At 48.3% G+C, this 16522-nt stretch overlaps 1 protein-coding gene across 1 annotated transcript in view; it reads left to right on the forward strand.

Annotated features, from left to right (window-relative positions):
* The window catches only part of GALR1 (galanin receptor 1), a 22473-nt gene extending 6200 nt beyond the window's left edge, over window positions 1-16273 (forward strand). Inside the window, exons 2-3 of the mRNA XM_011288124.4 lie at window positions 684-749; window positions 8143-16273. Of these exons, the coding sequence (XP_011286426.1) occupies window positions 684-749; window positions 8143-8460 (384 nt within the window). The 3' untranslated portion in view covers window positions 8461-16273. The remainder of the gene's footprint in view (window positions 1-683; window positions 750-8142) is intronic.
* The last annotated feature ends 249 nt before the right edge of the window (window positions 16274-16522 follow it).

Consider the following 16522-nt stretch of genomic DNA (forward strand, 5'->3'; position numbering starts at 1 on the left):
TAATTGTAAAACCTTGCTAAATAGTCTATAAATCCCCCGGGAAGCTGAATTCCCCAAATGTGAGTTTTCTAAAAGCATGGCGAGGTGGGTAGAATTAGAATAAAGAACGTCAGGAGATTGGATGGGTGGTCATTTGCTTTAAGGAGCCCACAACAGGAAAACAGAAGGAATAAGTTGCGGCAAACATGGCCTGCAGGGAAGAATTCCCTGCTGATATCATCGTGATTTGCTCACTTGCTGGCTTCCTGCATTGGACGGTTCACTGGAAGGAGACTTCTAGTGTTTCCACTTATCTAGGATTTAGCATTGCGTCTGACATGTAATAGGGGCCTAGCGATTGTTACAACGTGGAAGCTCGGGGAAATCTAAGGTGAAAGGCAGACCAGTAAGGATGCATCCATGCATATCTGCGTTTTTCCGGACAAAACCCCAGAGCCACACAACGCAGGGCTCTCTGCAAACAGATGCTAGGAGCACAGACTTCCCCTGGATGCTCCTGAATGTTAGAGGCACAGACGTGTTTGGCGGTTCACGTTCGGTGAGACTTTGCCACCTTAAGGGAATTTCCACGTGAATGACCTTGCAGTGTGATTCCCATGCCAAGAGGTGGAGAATTCTCAGTGCCAATGAGACGGTGAACTGTGGGCAGGAGGCAATCGGTTTAATCAGTCTGTGTTTTCCAGGTCCTCAATCATTTGCATAAAAAGTTGAAGAACATGTCAAAGAAGTCAGAAGCATCGAAGAAAAAGGTAATATTCCCAAATATATATTGTATATGTCGCATGTTACAGCCTAGTTCATTTTTATTCCTAATTATCCTAATATCCACCCGTTGCCTACGAAATTTAGGATCCTTGGTGCAGACCTTGAAATGAACCTTTTACCATTAGGTGGGGATAGGAATGGGAAGTCAGCTCCCCCGGGCGTCACAGTGACCAGAGGCTGCATTAAAACTTAGACGGAGGTTTGGAGAGATGAGGAAACATATATTTTTTGGATTCTGAGCCTCTCTAGGAGGCGTGTTCTAAGTTGATTAGGACAGAAGAAGGTACAGTTGCTGACATCCTTAATTTGCACAAAACCATTTTATTGTGCATCTACCATAGCTGATGTGATATCAGAAGGTTTTGGCTTAACTGTCTTTTCAGGGAACATTATTATTATTTAAGAAGTTTTAAAAATGTTTATTTATTTTTGAGAGAGAGAGAGAGCCAGCACAAGCCGGGGAGGGGCAGAGAGAGAGAGGGAGACACAGAACCCAAAGCAGGCTCCAGGCTCCGAACTGTCAGCACAGAGCCCGATGCGGGGCTGGAACTCATGAACTGTGGGATCATGACCTGAACTGAAGTTGGACGCTTAACCGACTGAGCCCCCCAGGCGCCCCACAGAGAGTATTGTTGTAATATGTCCCCTAAGCCCCAAGATCAGATGTATTGTCCTCTCTTCCTCCCTGGCTTGTCCTGACTGATGCTGGTTCCCAGGCAGGGGTGGGGGGAGAATTAAATATGAAAGGGTCCCCAAGGGGAATTTTTCCCACTTTTAATTGTCTTTCTCCTCCGGTGAATCCTGATTTAAATAAGCTTCTCCTGAGTAATATTAAAGCATTTAACATCCTGGTATTTGTTACAGTTCACATTTTGAGAAAAAACTAAGTCACAAGTCAGGATTAATCTAACTCTTACACATCTTTGACTTTAGAAAGCAGTATAAGAGTATTGGACAAGATGTTAGGGAGGGGATTATAGCCAGGCATTTTTTTTTACCTGCAAATATTAGTCATAACATCTGAAAGCACCTTGCTTGTCCTCACAACTACTTTTTTATGGCCAATAATACGGAACTCGCAGGATTTACAGTATAATTACAGTTATTTTTAAAAATTCTACTTACATAAAGCACAGCTCTTCTTGACTTTCCTTGTTTATAATATGGCTCAAAACACATCTGCTCTTGGACTCCATGACGAGAAGGGGTAGGAGCTGCTTAGAAAGCATGAAGTTCGGCCTGGATTCCAAGTTCGATCGTGTGGCCTTTCGAATATCCCCCTAAGAGTAAACGATGGAGCATATGTAACAAGGCTGTCTTGCCTCTTCCGGCCACTGATGCATCCGTAGGCTTTATTTTGCTTCTGGATCCCTTTAAACGGCCACCGCCGTTCAGTTGTGTGAATGGAGTGAACCCTAAAGCTGGTCTTTCCTTTCTCTGTTCTCCGTGATGTTGTGCTGGACTATTTCCATTTTTGGAGTCCGCCTCTCAGTCTGTGCTCTGAGCCACTCACCTCCAAGAAGATAATCGACTGCAAACAATTAAGGACTGTAATTTCCTCTGGGAAAGTTCCTCATGGAGTCCTCGCCCTCCAGGGCCAGAGCCAGCCCCTGGGGCTGGAAGGGGCCCTGGTTCCCTGTGGTCACAACTCTGCAGGGGGAGAGACATACTTTTAGCTGTGCGGAGTGAGGCCGGGTAGGCGGGGGAGTGTCTTTGGGAGGAACTGGACTGGGGCACCTCCACAGAGGAGAAGCCCCTGGGCCGTGTGCACGCTCCTTACTGGGGTAAGAGGTTCACGCTTCGCAAAGGACGGAAGTCAAACGCTTCCTTAACATTGGCCGCACGTGTTTGCGGGCTTGGCTACTGTCCGTGTCTGTGTTTGCAAAGTGTTGCAGAGAAATCGCTGCAGTCTCACAGTGGAAAGAATGAAAATAGATCCTGTAAGAAGCAATTAGAAAACTTTCTGCTTTATAGCCAAGAATACTGATCAGCAATTAGTTTAAAAGTTGTGTTTAGTTTTATGTGTGTGTGTGTGTGCATGTATGTATACGTGTATAGGCACACATATATGCATATACTGTGTTATAGATTACACATGTGCATGTGTGTGTATGTGTGTATTGTGTATGCATAAAATATACGTGTTACATGCATTTATATATTACATGTGCACATATATATTACATGTCTTATAGATTATGTGAGTGTGTATGTGTGTGTGTGCATGTATGTGCATATATTATGTATGCATACATAACAGAAATGTGTACATATGTATGTGAGTGGGTACATATACACGTGTATATCTTGTACATGTGCACAGCGTATAATATACCTGTGTATATGTGCACTGGGTACATATTTAAACGCGTGTCTATCACATATGCACGTGTAAATGTAATTCCTACCACAGGAGAAGGTGTAGCATTGAGAGGTGGGCAGATTTTCTCTTCCGTTTTCAGAGCCCCTGACCCTCACCAGCCCTGAACAGATGTCAGTTCTCTTCTGATACATTTAATCGCCTCCTTGTTTGCGTAGAACAAATAAGGTGCAGTGCTGGGGGTGGTGCGCACGCCTGCGTCTGAGCAAGAGGCGGGGTGGGGTTGGGGGCGGGGTGAGAAGAGGGCAAAGGGCGGAGAGGTGGGGGAGGACGAGGGGAGAGGGTTCTGGTAGAGAAGCCGGGGTGGGCCGCTCCTTCCCGGAGGCAGAGACGGGTCGACTCCTGGCGGACACTCCCTCCCGCAGGGCTCAGCACGGGGAGGCGCTGGGCAGGTGCACGCTCGGGACTGGCGGACAGGGATCCGCTCGGTACTGGTTTTCGTAGTTCGCTCAGCTCAGCGTCCCTCGTGTCGCGGCCCCTCCCCCCATGGTGGGTAGGCTCCCTTCCTCCACGCCGTGTCCACCCACACAGGGCTCCGCTTCGTGTGCATGAGGGGCGTGGGGCAGAGAGGCCTTCCATGATGAACATGCTCAACACTTACCCTTCACGTTTGGAGGGACATACATAGGGCGACATCTCCACGGCAGAAAATACTAGAAAGAATAGGAGAGCCCTGCGGTTGGTTCCACGCTCTGCCCGAGCCCCGCCACACGTGAAGACGGGTCTCCTGGTGCAAGGCTGATGGGATACTGAAACGAGGCTCCCAGATCATCTCTGGAAGACTTCAGAATGGGACAGAGGTCGCAGTGGGCGGGTCCCTGGCAGGGGACACTGGACTAGAGGCTGCGCTGACCCCCCTGACAACCTGGGCTCCCTCGGCACCTGAAGTAACCCGGCAAGCTCTTTGGCTGCCATTGATACGATCTAGGGAAAGTTTTCATCATTTTCTTCTTTCGGTCACCTTTTTCTTCCCAGCCAAGCTCCATTAGACATGTTGCGAGTACGGTCCTTTGAAGAAAGAACAGATGCCTTAGAAGACGTTGCAAAAGAACATCTTACAGGAGGAAGAGAGATTCATGTTTTTCAGATACTTTCAGTAGAAGGAGCAAAAAAGCACGCTAATCAAGGGTCCAGTCTCAAGGACAGTAAAGCATCTGGAGATTTTGTACATAACTCTAAAGGAGGACTTTTTCTGTGTCAGAAGATAGTGTCGGGAGTCTAGACACGACACGGACAGATGAGGCAAGCCGTAGAGGCACGGGGTTCAACTCCATCTTGGACTAAGGCAAGTGGTGTCAGAAGAAATGCAAAAAAGTCACGTAAGAAATCAAGAACAATCAGCCTCATTCTCCACAGACGGGAACGTTCTCGTTGCATTCTGACGTCTCACCTAGGAGAGCAAGGAGCCTCTTCCAGGCTTCCTGGAGAGAAGTCATGGTTCAGCCTTGGCGGCTGTCAGTGTTGAGGAAGCGACTTTGCCTTTAATTGGAGACGGGGGCGATAGTTTGCTTTTGCTGTGGCTTGTCTGGAATTCACCAGGGGTTTTTCAAAGGCCACTGAGCTTTTTAGAAAGAAAGGCAGATTCCTGGGTAAGTCCCCAATAGCCCCCACCCCTGCACTGCGATGTGGGGCACGAGGCCTAGATGTTTGGATTTTAACAAGCAGTGTCCTGGGGAGTGATCAGCACAGGGAGGCACTTCCGTCTCAGGTTTGGGACTTGTCCCATGTGCTACGCTGACCAGCTCTTTAGGTTGCGGTCGGTCGCTATTCTGCCCGCGTGGACTCCTGTCCCGTGGCCGCCGTCTCCTCGGCTGGGTCGGGACCCGCAGGGAGACAGAAGAAGACGGACGTTTCCTGTCCCCAGCTACACTAACCTGGACGCGTTCGCCCAAACGTCGCCGAGGCTGATTTGGAGTCGGCCTGCGTGCAGGGCGCGGAGTCGCCATCAGCTCAGAGAACATCAGTCCGAGGGACTGAGATGCCTGATGAGGCGGGGAGAAAATAGCAAATGCCCGAGGATGTGCAGCTGGCAGCAGTGAGTGCTGGCGGCCGTGCCATTTAGTTCTTTGGGAACAGCCTTAGATGGATGATCGAGTTTATGTGAGTGCCCACTAAGTAGTTTTCCCCCAAGAACTACTAAATTGCAGTCCCCTCGTATTCAAGGCTCCCAGAGAGCCTCGTCCGTGGTTCTGAGGAGGCCAGTGGAATTACTCCAAACAAAAAGGTACATTTTGAATGAACTGCAAACAGAAAATATACCATATTCGTATTGCCCTTGCCCTATGGACTTTGATACATTATGGATCCTATCAGTAAGCTGCTGGGGGCCGATTTCTGTCCTAAGCGTGGCACTTACTAGAAACTTCCTGAAAGAGGCACCGAAAGGGGATATCCAGAGGGTATTTGTTTGGGGAAGCAGAGAGATGTTCTTATTGTCTTAGAAAGAAAAGACGATGTGTTCTGTTCTATTTGTAGGTATAATTACGCCTAGATTGTTTTTGATTAAATCATCTGGGGATGGAACCTCTCATGCGCTAATGGATAAGAGCATCGATGGCAGACAATCTGTTAATACATGTGGGCAAATCTCTTGTTTGCTCTGTGCGCCCTGCAGGAAGCAGCTTTAATATGTAACCCTGCCGCCCTATAAAAACCTGTTGTCAGGTTTTACCTGAGTTCTTTTAAGTGTCTGAATGGACCAGGTACAGCCAGAGCCACGTCACTGGGGCACGGAGTTGAGGCCCCGGGAGGCTACGCCAGTTTTCACGAGGCTGCACAGCCAGGTCGTGGCCACTGTCCGTCCCGGGCTTCTGTATACAATCCACGGAGCCCCGTGATGGTGAGCTTAGCTGTCGTCTCCTGCCCCTCCTGACTCTGCGTTTGCCCTGGCCTTGCCCTGCAATCCCACCCTCCTGCCGCATCCCTGCCTCCACCTGGTCGCAGAACTCCCGGCTTCTGACCCGTGTCTCTGACGCTCGTGTCTGCGTGTGCACTTGCTGCCCTCGGAGTGGGTGGCTCCCTGCTGCCGTCCTGGCTGGTCTGGCCGCTAATTCACGGCGTGGGTGGAGGGCACATCCTGGTGAGGACACAGCCCTCAGGGCAGTGCTGGGGGGGTGGGGGCACCGGGCGCGAGGCGGCAGGTTCAGCTGTGCTGTGACAGTGATGTCCTCGTCTTGGAACCACCTCCCCCGTGTCCAGCCCTCGTCCTGTGCGAGGACGTGACAATGAGTGCCCCTGGGTTCTGTCACCTTCCTTCTGCCTCTGTCCTCCCAACCCTCCTTCCCCTTATCCGTCTGTTCGGTCGGGACTGGTTCTGTGCAGAAGGCAAGGCAGAGGGGCGCCGTCAGGGAATCTTGGCCTCCACCTCGGTGCCCCGGCAGGGAGGTGGGGGAAGGTGCGTCATTGCCTTTTCCCGTCGGGGTGGGGTGGGGTGGGGTGGGGCGGCGGGTGCTGCAGACTTCCACGTGTCCACGTGTCCCCTCCACAAATTCAGGCGGCCCGGACTCACAGTCTGAAGAAGAAGATTCCTAATCCCCAGTCGAGGGGCTCCAAGTCCCTATCTCTCACATCCTCTGCGAGGGGTGGACCTACTGGTGAGGTGACCTAGCAGCTGGCAGTGCTGCGTGTGGGGGCTGGGCACGTGTCCTCGCCTGGTTTGTCTGGAGGGCTGAGCGACCGTTGTCCTGTGGGTCCCTGATCGCCCGCCCAAGGGCTGCACAGGCAGCCCCCGGAGACGGGGCTGGTGGTGACCAGGCAGACTTCGTAAGCTTTTCTTTCCCCATGTCTGAGCGTTCGGAGCACGCGCTTGGGGTCACCTGACCCGGCTTCGGGCTCTGACTTGGCCTCCGGCTCTGGAACGCCAGGCACCTGTCTCGACCGTTCTGCACCTCAGCGTCCTCATCTAGGAGCCGTGATCCCGGCAGGCCCCGCTTCGTGTCCACCGCCGGCAGTCAGGCAGTGACAGTCAGCCACACTCCACTGCCCGGGGGCCGCTGTGCCCATCTGGCAGTCAGGGCCCTGCTCGGTTCCTGGGGGGGGGAAGAGGGGAGGTCTCCCAGGAGGGGAGACCTTTCAAGGAAGGAGCCGGCTGATTGCGTCAGGTTTTCGTTTCCAAAACGTTGAGACCAGCATCTTCTGTTTGGAGCCGTAGAGATAGAGTTTCCAGCTAATCACAAGGTTAATTATCTAGTTGTTGCCTTTCCGACATGTACCAAACCAGCTGCCCTGAAACGCAGGAGAAGTGGTTCTCGGGCTCGACCCCAGCCCTTTAGGTGTGCACCCACGGGGAAGGTGATGGGCTCCCACACGAAGCGGGGTGCAGACGGGAAGCAGGAGGGAGGGCTCCTCTTGTGCTGAGGTCTTCGATCAGGTGTGGCTTTCTTCCATCACCTGCTTGGCACAAATCTCCAAGGAAACACGTGGGTGTCCTGCCCCGGCCTCCAGGTGTTTTCAGATTTAGGGAGAGCCAGGGAAGGGTTACGATAGGTGCAAGCTAAAAATGGGGCTCATCAGCCCACAGACAGAAACAGAGATGGCTTTCCGGAATGCATCAGTGCGTTGGGGTCTTTCACTGGCCAAAGGTGAACGAGGAGAAATAAAGAAATACACCGTCTGTTGAGGCAGCCGTTCAGAGAGGGCTCGAGCGCCCATCCGAGCTGCCCGCTGGTGAACCTGTCTCTGCGTGTGCTGCTGGCTTCAGAGCTCTGCAGGCTTTAAGGTGACAGTGTTCAATCTCTGCACGTTTATAGTTCCACGGTCCCAAAGACACAGCCCGTAATCCACACGCATCTCACGTATATGGTAAAGTTACCCCATGGCAGGTCCTGGACAAGTTTTGAACAGAACCGTTATATGAAGTGACAGTTCAGCAGAGTTAGCATCCGTTTGATTGCGTGGTGATACACATAACATTTTCTTAGAGCATGTTTTGAAACTCTGGAACGTTCTTTGCCTGCTGTAATTGACGCACTTCCTGTATTTTCTTCTTCTTCTTCTAGACCGCGCAGACGGTTCTGGTGGTGGTTGTGGTTTTTGGGATCTCCTGGCTGCCACATCATGTCATCAATCTCTGGGCCGAGTTTGGGGTTTTCCCGCTGACCCCCGTCTCCTTCCTCTTCAGAATCGCTGCTCACTGCCTGGCCTACAGTAATTCCTCGGTGAATCCTATCATATACGCTTTTCTCTCGGAAAATTTTAGGAAGGCCTATAAGCAAGTGTTCAAGTGCCACATGCGCAATGAGTCACCTCTTAATGATACGAAAGAAAATAAAAGTCGAATAGATACCCCGCCGTCCACCAATTGCACTCACGTGTGAGAGCGTTAGAGCGCTCGTGTGGAGTCTCAGACAGAGCACGGTACGACGAGGGGTTAGCAAGCCTGCAACTTCTTGTGCGCATGACAAGTCGCATCATTTTAGTTCCACCTGTTTTTGAAAACAATACTTTGATCCATTTAGGAAATCTCGAGGTCTAGTAAAGATTGTTTCTAAATTTTATTTCAAAAACAAAAGGAAACGCTACATAGTTTTTTATACCTTTACAGAAACGAAAGGTTAATAGAATTCCATCGACATGTTCAATTCTTCATAGGACAGCCTATAAAGATGGTCAGGAATACTGGCGATCTACATTTTGAAGCCAGTTTATTTAGAAAAAAACACATGTATGTGTTAATTCTTCAGTTTTAAGAAACGAGGTAATATTGCGAGGTATGTGTTTCAAAATATGATCATGGATACACGATCAAAGTTTGACCCGGATTTCGTTTTTTTTGTGGCCATTTATATAGAGGCGCATCTGTTAAATGGCGGTGAGACTTTGCCAAGTCGATTTGCACCCGCCTCATTTGCCCCCAACTGTCAATAGTGAACACGGTTTCCGGAGATGAGCTTCACCTGTCTGTGGTCATGAGGGCCCATTAACTTCATCTCCGGAGACCAGCACAGCGGCACAGCGGTGACTCAGGGTGACCGACATTGGCCCGGTCACTTAAAACTATTCTGTGATGTAGGCTTTGTAGAGTTACCTAAAAAAAAATCAGGGAAAATGCCAAGGACAACTTTTCTAATAGTGGAAGCTTCCAGTGAGATCCAAGAGGGAACGTGGTCATTAAAGTTTTACAAGTATATCGCCCAGGGTATTTTGTGTGCCTTGAGTGGAACTGAGCCAAAAGGGAGTAAAAAAAAAAATGCCAGTGAGGATGATATGTGGGTAATAGTTTCTATGGGGCTGGGAAGAAGTCAGAATCCAGTAAGACACATGGTAGTCATGCCACATGTGGAAAGCATACGCAACACGTGATTCAGATGACATTAGAAGAAAAGGAATCTTCTGAGCAGGTATACCCAGGGATATATGTTGTACAAACACATGCTTTGTTTCATTAAATTCGTAGTAATGTTAAATGCACATTTACCCCCAATATTACTTCCTCGAAAATGATCATAGGCTGAATTTCAAATGTACTTTTCACGACAATTTCGTATTTATTCATGTGTGGAATGAAAAACACGGGATGAAGAGATTAAATTATTCTACCTTAGAACAGTAGTTTTCAGACTCCAGGACTTTGCTATATTTTGTGAGAATACAACATCAGGAAGACTTTTTGAAAAAGGATTTAGTGTAATGCACACCCGTGTCAAATCAGGATTCCATAGGAAATATCAAATTTTAGATGAAAAAACTCGATATAAGTCTTTGCATGTTAAATTTTCCAGCTGATGAATTCATTGTCACGAATCACACTCCTGCAGCAAATGGTATTTACATTTGCAATGCTTGAAATGATTCTCTAGCCAGAATAGGAGAAAATTCTTCGAAAGGATGGGAAATCATGAGCTCTCAAGTTTGGCGGCTAGGGAAAGAAGTTGCATGTATGTGTGATGCCAGTGTTTTAGAGGACAGCCTAAGTCCTTTGCATGGAAAATTCTTTGCACTTTATTCAAATACAGCCGCAGAAACATTGTACCCTGACAGTGATACCTCATGTGCTTTGTGGAACTTGAAGTCGCCATTGCAGACGCCAGAACAGGTCGTGTGTGTGTGTGTGTGTGTGTGTGTGTGTGTGTGTGTGAACCCCCACAGCTGTACAAAGAGGTGCCTCCTGGTTGCCTTCGGACTTGCATGGTCGACAAAGGCTTCCTGCACCCTGGCTGTTCCTTTGTTTTCCTCTTGTGATTCCTCCACACACGGAAGTATTAGAAGAAATGCGGGACCTAATGTTTCTGTTTTCTAAGAAGCACGTGGAAGATGTATTTACGTACCCACCCGTGTTCCCTTGGACCATCCCATTTGTGGCTGGCGTGACGGAAGCCAGAAGCATAGCGCCAGAGTCGTAGCCGGCACCTGCAAAACCTCCCATTTGCTGAGCGTACATGCGGACCCGTTAGATAGGGAATTTTTCCTGTCCATCGGCATTTAAGTCAATTCCTCTTATTCAGAGCCTAGGTGGTCCACTGGTATAAGAAACTTTGAGGCTGATGATGACTCGGGTCCTGCGAAGATCTGAACCTCTGTGAAGCCGTCTGCGTGAGGAGTTCCAGAAGGACTAGAACAGACTTCGGTTGCCCAGAGAGGCGTCGGAGTGTCTTGCATTGACCAAGCGCGTGCTTCCTAGGTGGCGGTTTTTCTAACATATAATTAACGCAACCAAGTCAGAAGCACCTTTGCTTCCTCCTTTAAATAAAGAAGGCCTCCCTAGGACACGTTTTTTCTTGCAGCAGCCAGACTAACGGACAAATGCTGCATTTGCCTTTGAAGTTGGGCGGCTTGCACACCATGTTTTTCAGTGCACTTCAAAGAGAATTGATGTCGTCTCCTTAGATTTGGCTGCCTCGGTACCAGAAGGCAGTTGTGATTTTTTTCTGGGCTTTTGGTGTTTCACATTTGGACACTAGCTCTGGAATACTTAAATGTCCGAAATGCTGGCTGCTTTACACGGATGGGGACGGGTTTCAGTCTCCTACTGATGAATATAGTGACGTGGTTGGAACGACTTTCTCACCCCGCGACCCCAGGAGATACCTTAAGTCGACGCTGTCTGCGTTCTGACCACGTGTGTCCTCAGCAATGTGGGGACAGAGGCCATTTTCTGAATATTTTAGGTAAATATTTTCGCCTTTGATGAAATCGTTCGATGCACACCTTAGGAGTAAAACAGTCATTTCCTTCTCTTCCTCCGCCCCCACCCTCCTGTGCTTTTCTCGAAATGTGCTTCTATCCCGAGTTTCTCACTCTCGTATCTACCCTGGTGAAATCCGGCCTTCGACTCAGATGTGATGAGTTACAGTGAACAGAGAAGGCGCTTGCTGAACCGCCTGAGTCACTCGTGAGTCAACTTTAACTTGCGGCCTCGAGGATGATTGCATTTGCTCAGCGCCTCAGATGCGTGGAGACGGTGCAGTCGTAGTCCCCGAGTGTTAGCGGAAACCCGGGGCCAGGCTTCTTCTGAGCAGGAGAGAATAACTTAGCGAGACATTCATTTCCTCTCCACAGATGCTTGCGGGTCCCCAAACGCCCGCGTTGAAGCAGCATTGCGTTAAATAAAACCATGTACAGCTTCCCCCTCTTCTTTGCCTAAAAGGATATTTTAAATGCGTGTATGTAAACCACATAGTCCTGTAATTGGGGTCAATCTATCAACGTGGCTGCTTCCACCGGACCCTTCTCTTCTGAAATTTGTAAATTGTGATCGACACTGACTGCAGGGATCTCCCACGTTTGAAATTTGTAACCGGCTTTCTTCCTAAGGCAATCCTGTTCTTGGCTGTTAGAAAGCGCTCCCTATTAGGCTGTTTGTCAAGTGGATGTCACTGACTTGTGTATTATAAAAGAGCCATCTATACGAAGAGTAGGTGGCCCCAAATGCTGATGGCCACCTATTGTCTTAGGAAGAAAAAATGACAGGATGGCAGTTGTATTTCAATTTATAATGTTCTTTGATTTTTCTCTTTTAGAAGAGGAAAAGTTGGGGCTGAGGAACAACTGAACGCACCGACCACGTCTTTGGTGTGGGCTGTGTCTGCGGAAGGCCAGCATGTCTGGGGAGGGTGTCGGATGTGTGTTTAGTGTCTCAGGCGTGGCAGATTCACTCACAGTCACCTTTGTCACTCTGGCTGCCCTGCTGGGCCTCTGGGACAGGCACGTCTGCTTGATTGGGTGTGATCTTTAGGAACATTAGCAGGCTGGTGCATTTGCACCTCTGCTGGGCTCAGCACCGCTCACCGCTGGCTCCCAAGCTCGCGCTCAGCACACCCCTCTGCCAGAACTCGGGTTGTGTCCTGGGCACAGCTGCGGTGGGAGGGGCCTCTCTGGGGGGTGAGGAGGAAGGTCTTAGCTCTGAATACACCGTGGAGACGACCTCAGCTGGACTCGCTCTGTCTGTTCTGACCTTGGCTGAGTTTTCTCTATTTAAACAACTGCATGGAGAACTGATTTCATAGAGAAGGGTTTTGATGTCACTTTGGGGGTGGAAAGCCTCATCCTTTCTGCTGGGGAACAGATCTCTGGATATCTCTAGGTACGTTATGCCAGTCCAGATTTTCAGCATTAGGGAAGTCAAAACAAAGATCACCAGCTGCTGGCATCGACGGGAACCGGGATCCACCATTCAGAGTCTTTACTCTCAGGCAGTGATGATCATTAAGGTGACCTATAAACTGGGATGGACCTTGTGGTCCACTCTGGGTTTTCTACGGGCCACCACACACTATATATGGAGCCTTACTTCAAAAGATTGAATATTGACTGTTAAAACGGAACCTACTTTTGTGTGCTTGTTCTCAAGACCACTGTGGATCTGTTAAGCTCCTTTTTCTCCTGTGGTGGGGTTGTTCCGGGCAGTCAAGGTAACATGCCATCCAGTGGGTAAAACGGGGTGGTCCCGGGAGGGGACGGTGAAGAAGTGACTGGCAGCATTTTACGCTGTGGTGAGCATCAGTGCGAGTGTAAGCACACCTCCAGGCACCGGAAAGGTGGTGAGGCCACGCCTCCAGGTACCGGAAAGGCGGTGGGGGCCAATCTTGTCCGGAGCGATTTGTGCGTGTGTGCGTGTGTGGCAAGGTGGCCATGTTGCCAGCATTGTTGATGTGGCAGATGAAGTAGGAAGTTTGGCTGTGACGGGACATGCCCACTTGTGGAGCGGGGTACCAGTGACGGAATGGGAGCCTTTGGGATGTAACGGCTGTGTCTTGAATGTTCACAACATGGCAGAGCATCACCTGGGTGTTGGTTGTAGACCCTGCTCCTTGGGGACTCCGGATGGTGTAGATCTTTGACCGTGCACGGAGGCAGGAGAGTGGGAACTCGGGGGACAGGCATCAGGTGCGTCCTCTGCTGTTCAGCCAGAGGGCATCTGCTTCCTCTGCCCTTGGATTTCCATGTCAGGTTTCGCTGAAAGTTAGAAACAATTAATCCAAGGCACACGTTACCCATTGTTTGTATTGGATTTTTCTGGTCACGCCTCCACTCACTGTTTGTATTACTTATGCAACTTGTGACCTTATCTGTCCTCCCCTGCTCCTTTCTTAAGGTCAATCGTATTTCTGTGCTTGAGATCCTCCGGATTTTGTCATCGTTGAGGGATCCCTGAATGACCCAAGTCCAACACTTTTCGTATCTTCATTGTTCAGCCGGGCTCATGACATTTTCCTGGTTACCCTATCCATATCCTTCCCTTTAACCATGAAGTATCGGAAACACAAGCTTTAAGAGAAAAGTTCCTTTTGTAAGGATCACAGATGACCAGTTTCTTCAGAGAATCGAAAGGCAGTTGAGCAGGCCCATGGGCACGTCTGTCCTGAGGGCCCTCTTTGGGGTGCTGGCTCTGGTGATGTCACACCCACAAGAGCTCGTGTCCTGTGAGTGACTGTCACAGCAGATGGGAGTCAGGAGGTGGGCACCTGGCTGTGGCTGCAGCAGGTCTCCGGGCGCGCTCCCTCTGCTTCTGCAGGATGCGTCGTCCCGACCTACCCTGCCCCTCCCTGCATCCACTTTGCCAAGAGATTGGACCAGGCAAATGGCCTATGATCCCTGGGCCAGAAAGAGCTCTTTCTGACGTGTCAGGAGTGAAGGCAAAATATAGGTGAGCACCTTGGGGCCCAGAGCAGCCAAAATGAAAGGGTCAGAATGGGTGTCTTGCCATTTAACCTGCCATCATAGGTACCGCTAGTTAAACAGTCTCCATTTGAAAACCACAAAAGTCCAAGAAAGCAGAAGCACGTGGGGAGGTGGAAACCTTCCCATCTCCTTAGGAAGAAAAACTCAATGTAAACATGCAATTGTGGCACATTTCAGTCTAGCTCTCAGAGAAACTGTTGATAACAATAGAAACCATGTCAATTTCCCATTAAAGAGATGGTTGCTGGGGTGTAGACATAGATAAGAAGTGTGTTGCAATAATGCAGCTCAGGATCAGGCAGCACACAGGGAGGTGGGGAGCGTCGGTAGGCGCATGAGTCCTATTTATCCTCAGAGCCCTGAGGTCCCATGAGGAACTTTACATGGAATATACTTACTGAGTGAGTGAGCAGACGCCTAGTTTGTGATATTTTCAGCATAGGGCCAGCTAGCCCGGATAAAGAATTAAATTTAATAATCCTCTCGTTATTAAATCAGATTATAATTTGGGAATATTCACAAACCAGAAATGGATACATAAATGTTGTTTGCCATATACTGATTTTCTGAGAGTCATGCTTCATGGCCATATATGTCGTAAAGACTGAAGATGTGACACCGAGGGATAGAAATGCCAAGTTTTCTTGAACCTTGTTGGTGAATCTTGTAATTTCTCAAGTTATAGCTGCACAGGAGAGCTGTGCATTGCAGAAAAGGTAAGGGACATTAGGTTTGGTTTGATCCTGTGGCTAAGGTTGCTGCTGGAAATGCTGTCTTTGGTATTCTCACATATGAGAGAAAAGCTGAACGGGATGAACAAGTCTCTAAAGGGAAACACATTTGAATGAGCGGGGAATTCTGCCGAAGGTACGAATGATACTCTGGGCTCACCTTATGGCCGTGAGGCTCTGGGCTCACCTTAGGACCATGGTTCTCAGCCTTTACCAAGTATCTGAATCACCTGAAGAGTTTGTTAACACAGATTACCGGGCCTCACCTCCAGAATTTCCAATTCACTACCTTTGGGGTAAAGCCCCAAGATTTGTATTTCTAACAGGCTCTTTGGTGATATTGATGCTGCGGGTCCAGGGACCCCATTTTCAGACCCCCTTCCCGATTTGATTGGGTTGGAGGTGGAGCCCAAGCATTTTTCAAGGCCTCAGGCACACCGCCAGAGTTAAGAACCATTCAAGCTGAGTGGATGGTCCTCCGTAAGCCAAAACTTGAGTGGTTCTATGAAAAAGTAATTCCTTCTGTGAGATCTAAATCGATCAGATTTCATTGTTTACATTGATCTGATTCATAAAATATCTGTTCAACTATTATATTAGCCTATCTGCAGAAATTTACATATTTTCGAAGCGTGAGAGAGTTGGATAACTTACATGTAAGGATTTCAGAGATTATCATATTTTTCCCATCAAAAAAAATGGCTTGGTGGAAAAGAGCACTTGTACATTAATTTTGTTGTCTCCCCCAATATAGAGAAGTGAATACTGCATTCCAGTTGTTACGTGTGAATTTTTTAACTCAATGTTGAAATGAAATATATGCATGTCTTTCTGTGCAGCTGCTGATTTTTAACAGCATTATTATCTCTGAGAGATAAATGTAACTTCTCTGTGTAAGGTTTTCAGTTAATTATCTCCCGATAACATAGTAGTATGTATAACGAAGAAAATATGTGAATATTGATTTTTTTTTTTATTTTACCAACGTGATTGCTTAAACACTGCTGTCGAAATAATAATGAACGTGGATCTTCCTACACCAGATGCTGTTACACCTACTCTCTGGAGTTTGTTTCTCTAAAATTTGTCTTATCATCTATAAATTTAGCATGAATACCGGTAAACTCACAAAGCCGAATGCCAAAAATTAAGAGTTGTATTAATCGATGTATACCAACTGTAGACATCCTAAATCACTCTGTGTTCTGCATGAAGTCTGGTGGATGTGTGATTTGAACCAATTTCTTGAATTGAAAATAAAATTATGTTCCTTAAAGTATTCTTACTTATGAGTATGCTATTTTCACACAAAGTAATTGCACTGTTTTATAAGTCATTTCTATAAGTACAGGAACATAATACAACGTTGTCGAATTATATTAGTTTCATTCTTATGGAGAGCTGCCGTGGAGAATACAGGGGAATCACGTTGGGAAACTGACAAATATGTGGGTAAATGTTTTCTTCCCTCTTTCCCTCATCCTTTGGTCTTTCTTTCCTCTTCTTCTCTTTCCCTTTCTCTCTCTTT

Source organism: Felis catus, chromosome D3 (genome assembly GCF_018350175.1).
Source record: "Felis catus isolate Fca126 chromosome D3, F.catus_Fca126_mat1.0, whole genome shotgun sequence".
In the NCBI taxonomy this organism is placed as follows: Eukaryota; Metazoa; Chordata; class Mammalia; order Carnivora; family Felidae; genus Felis; species Felis catus.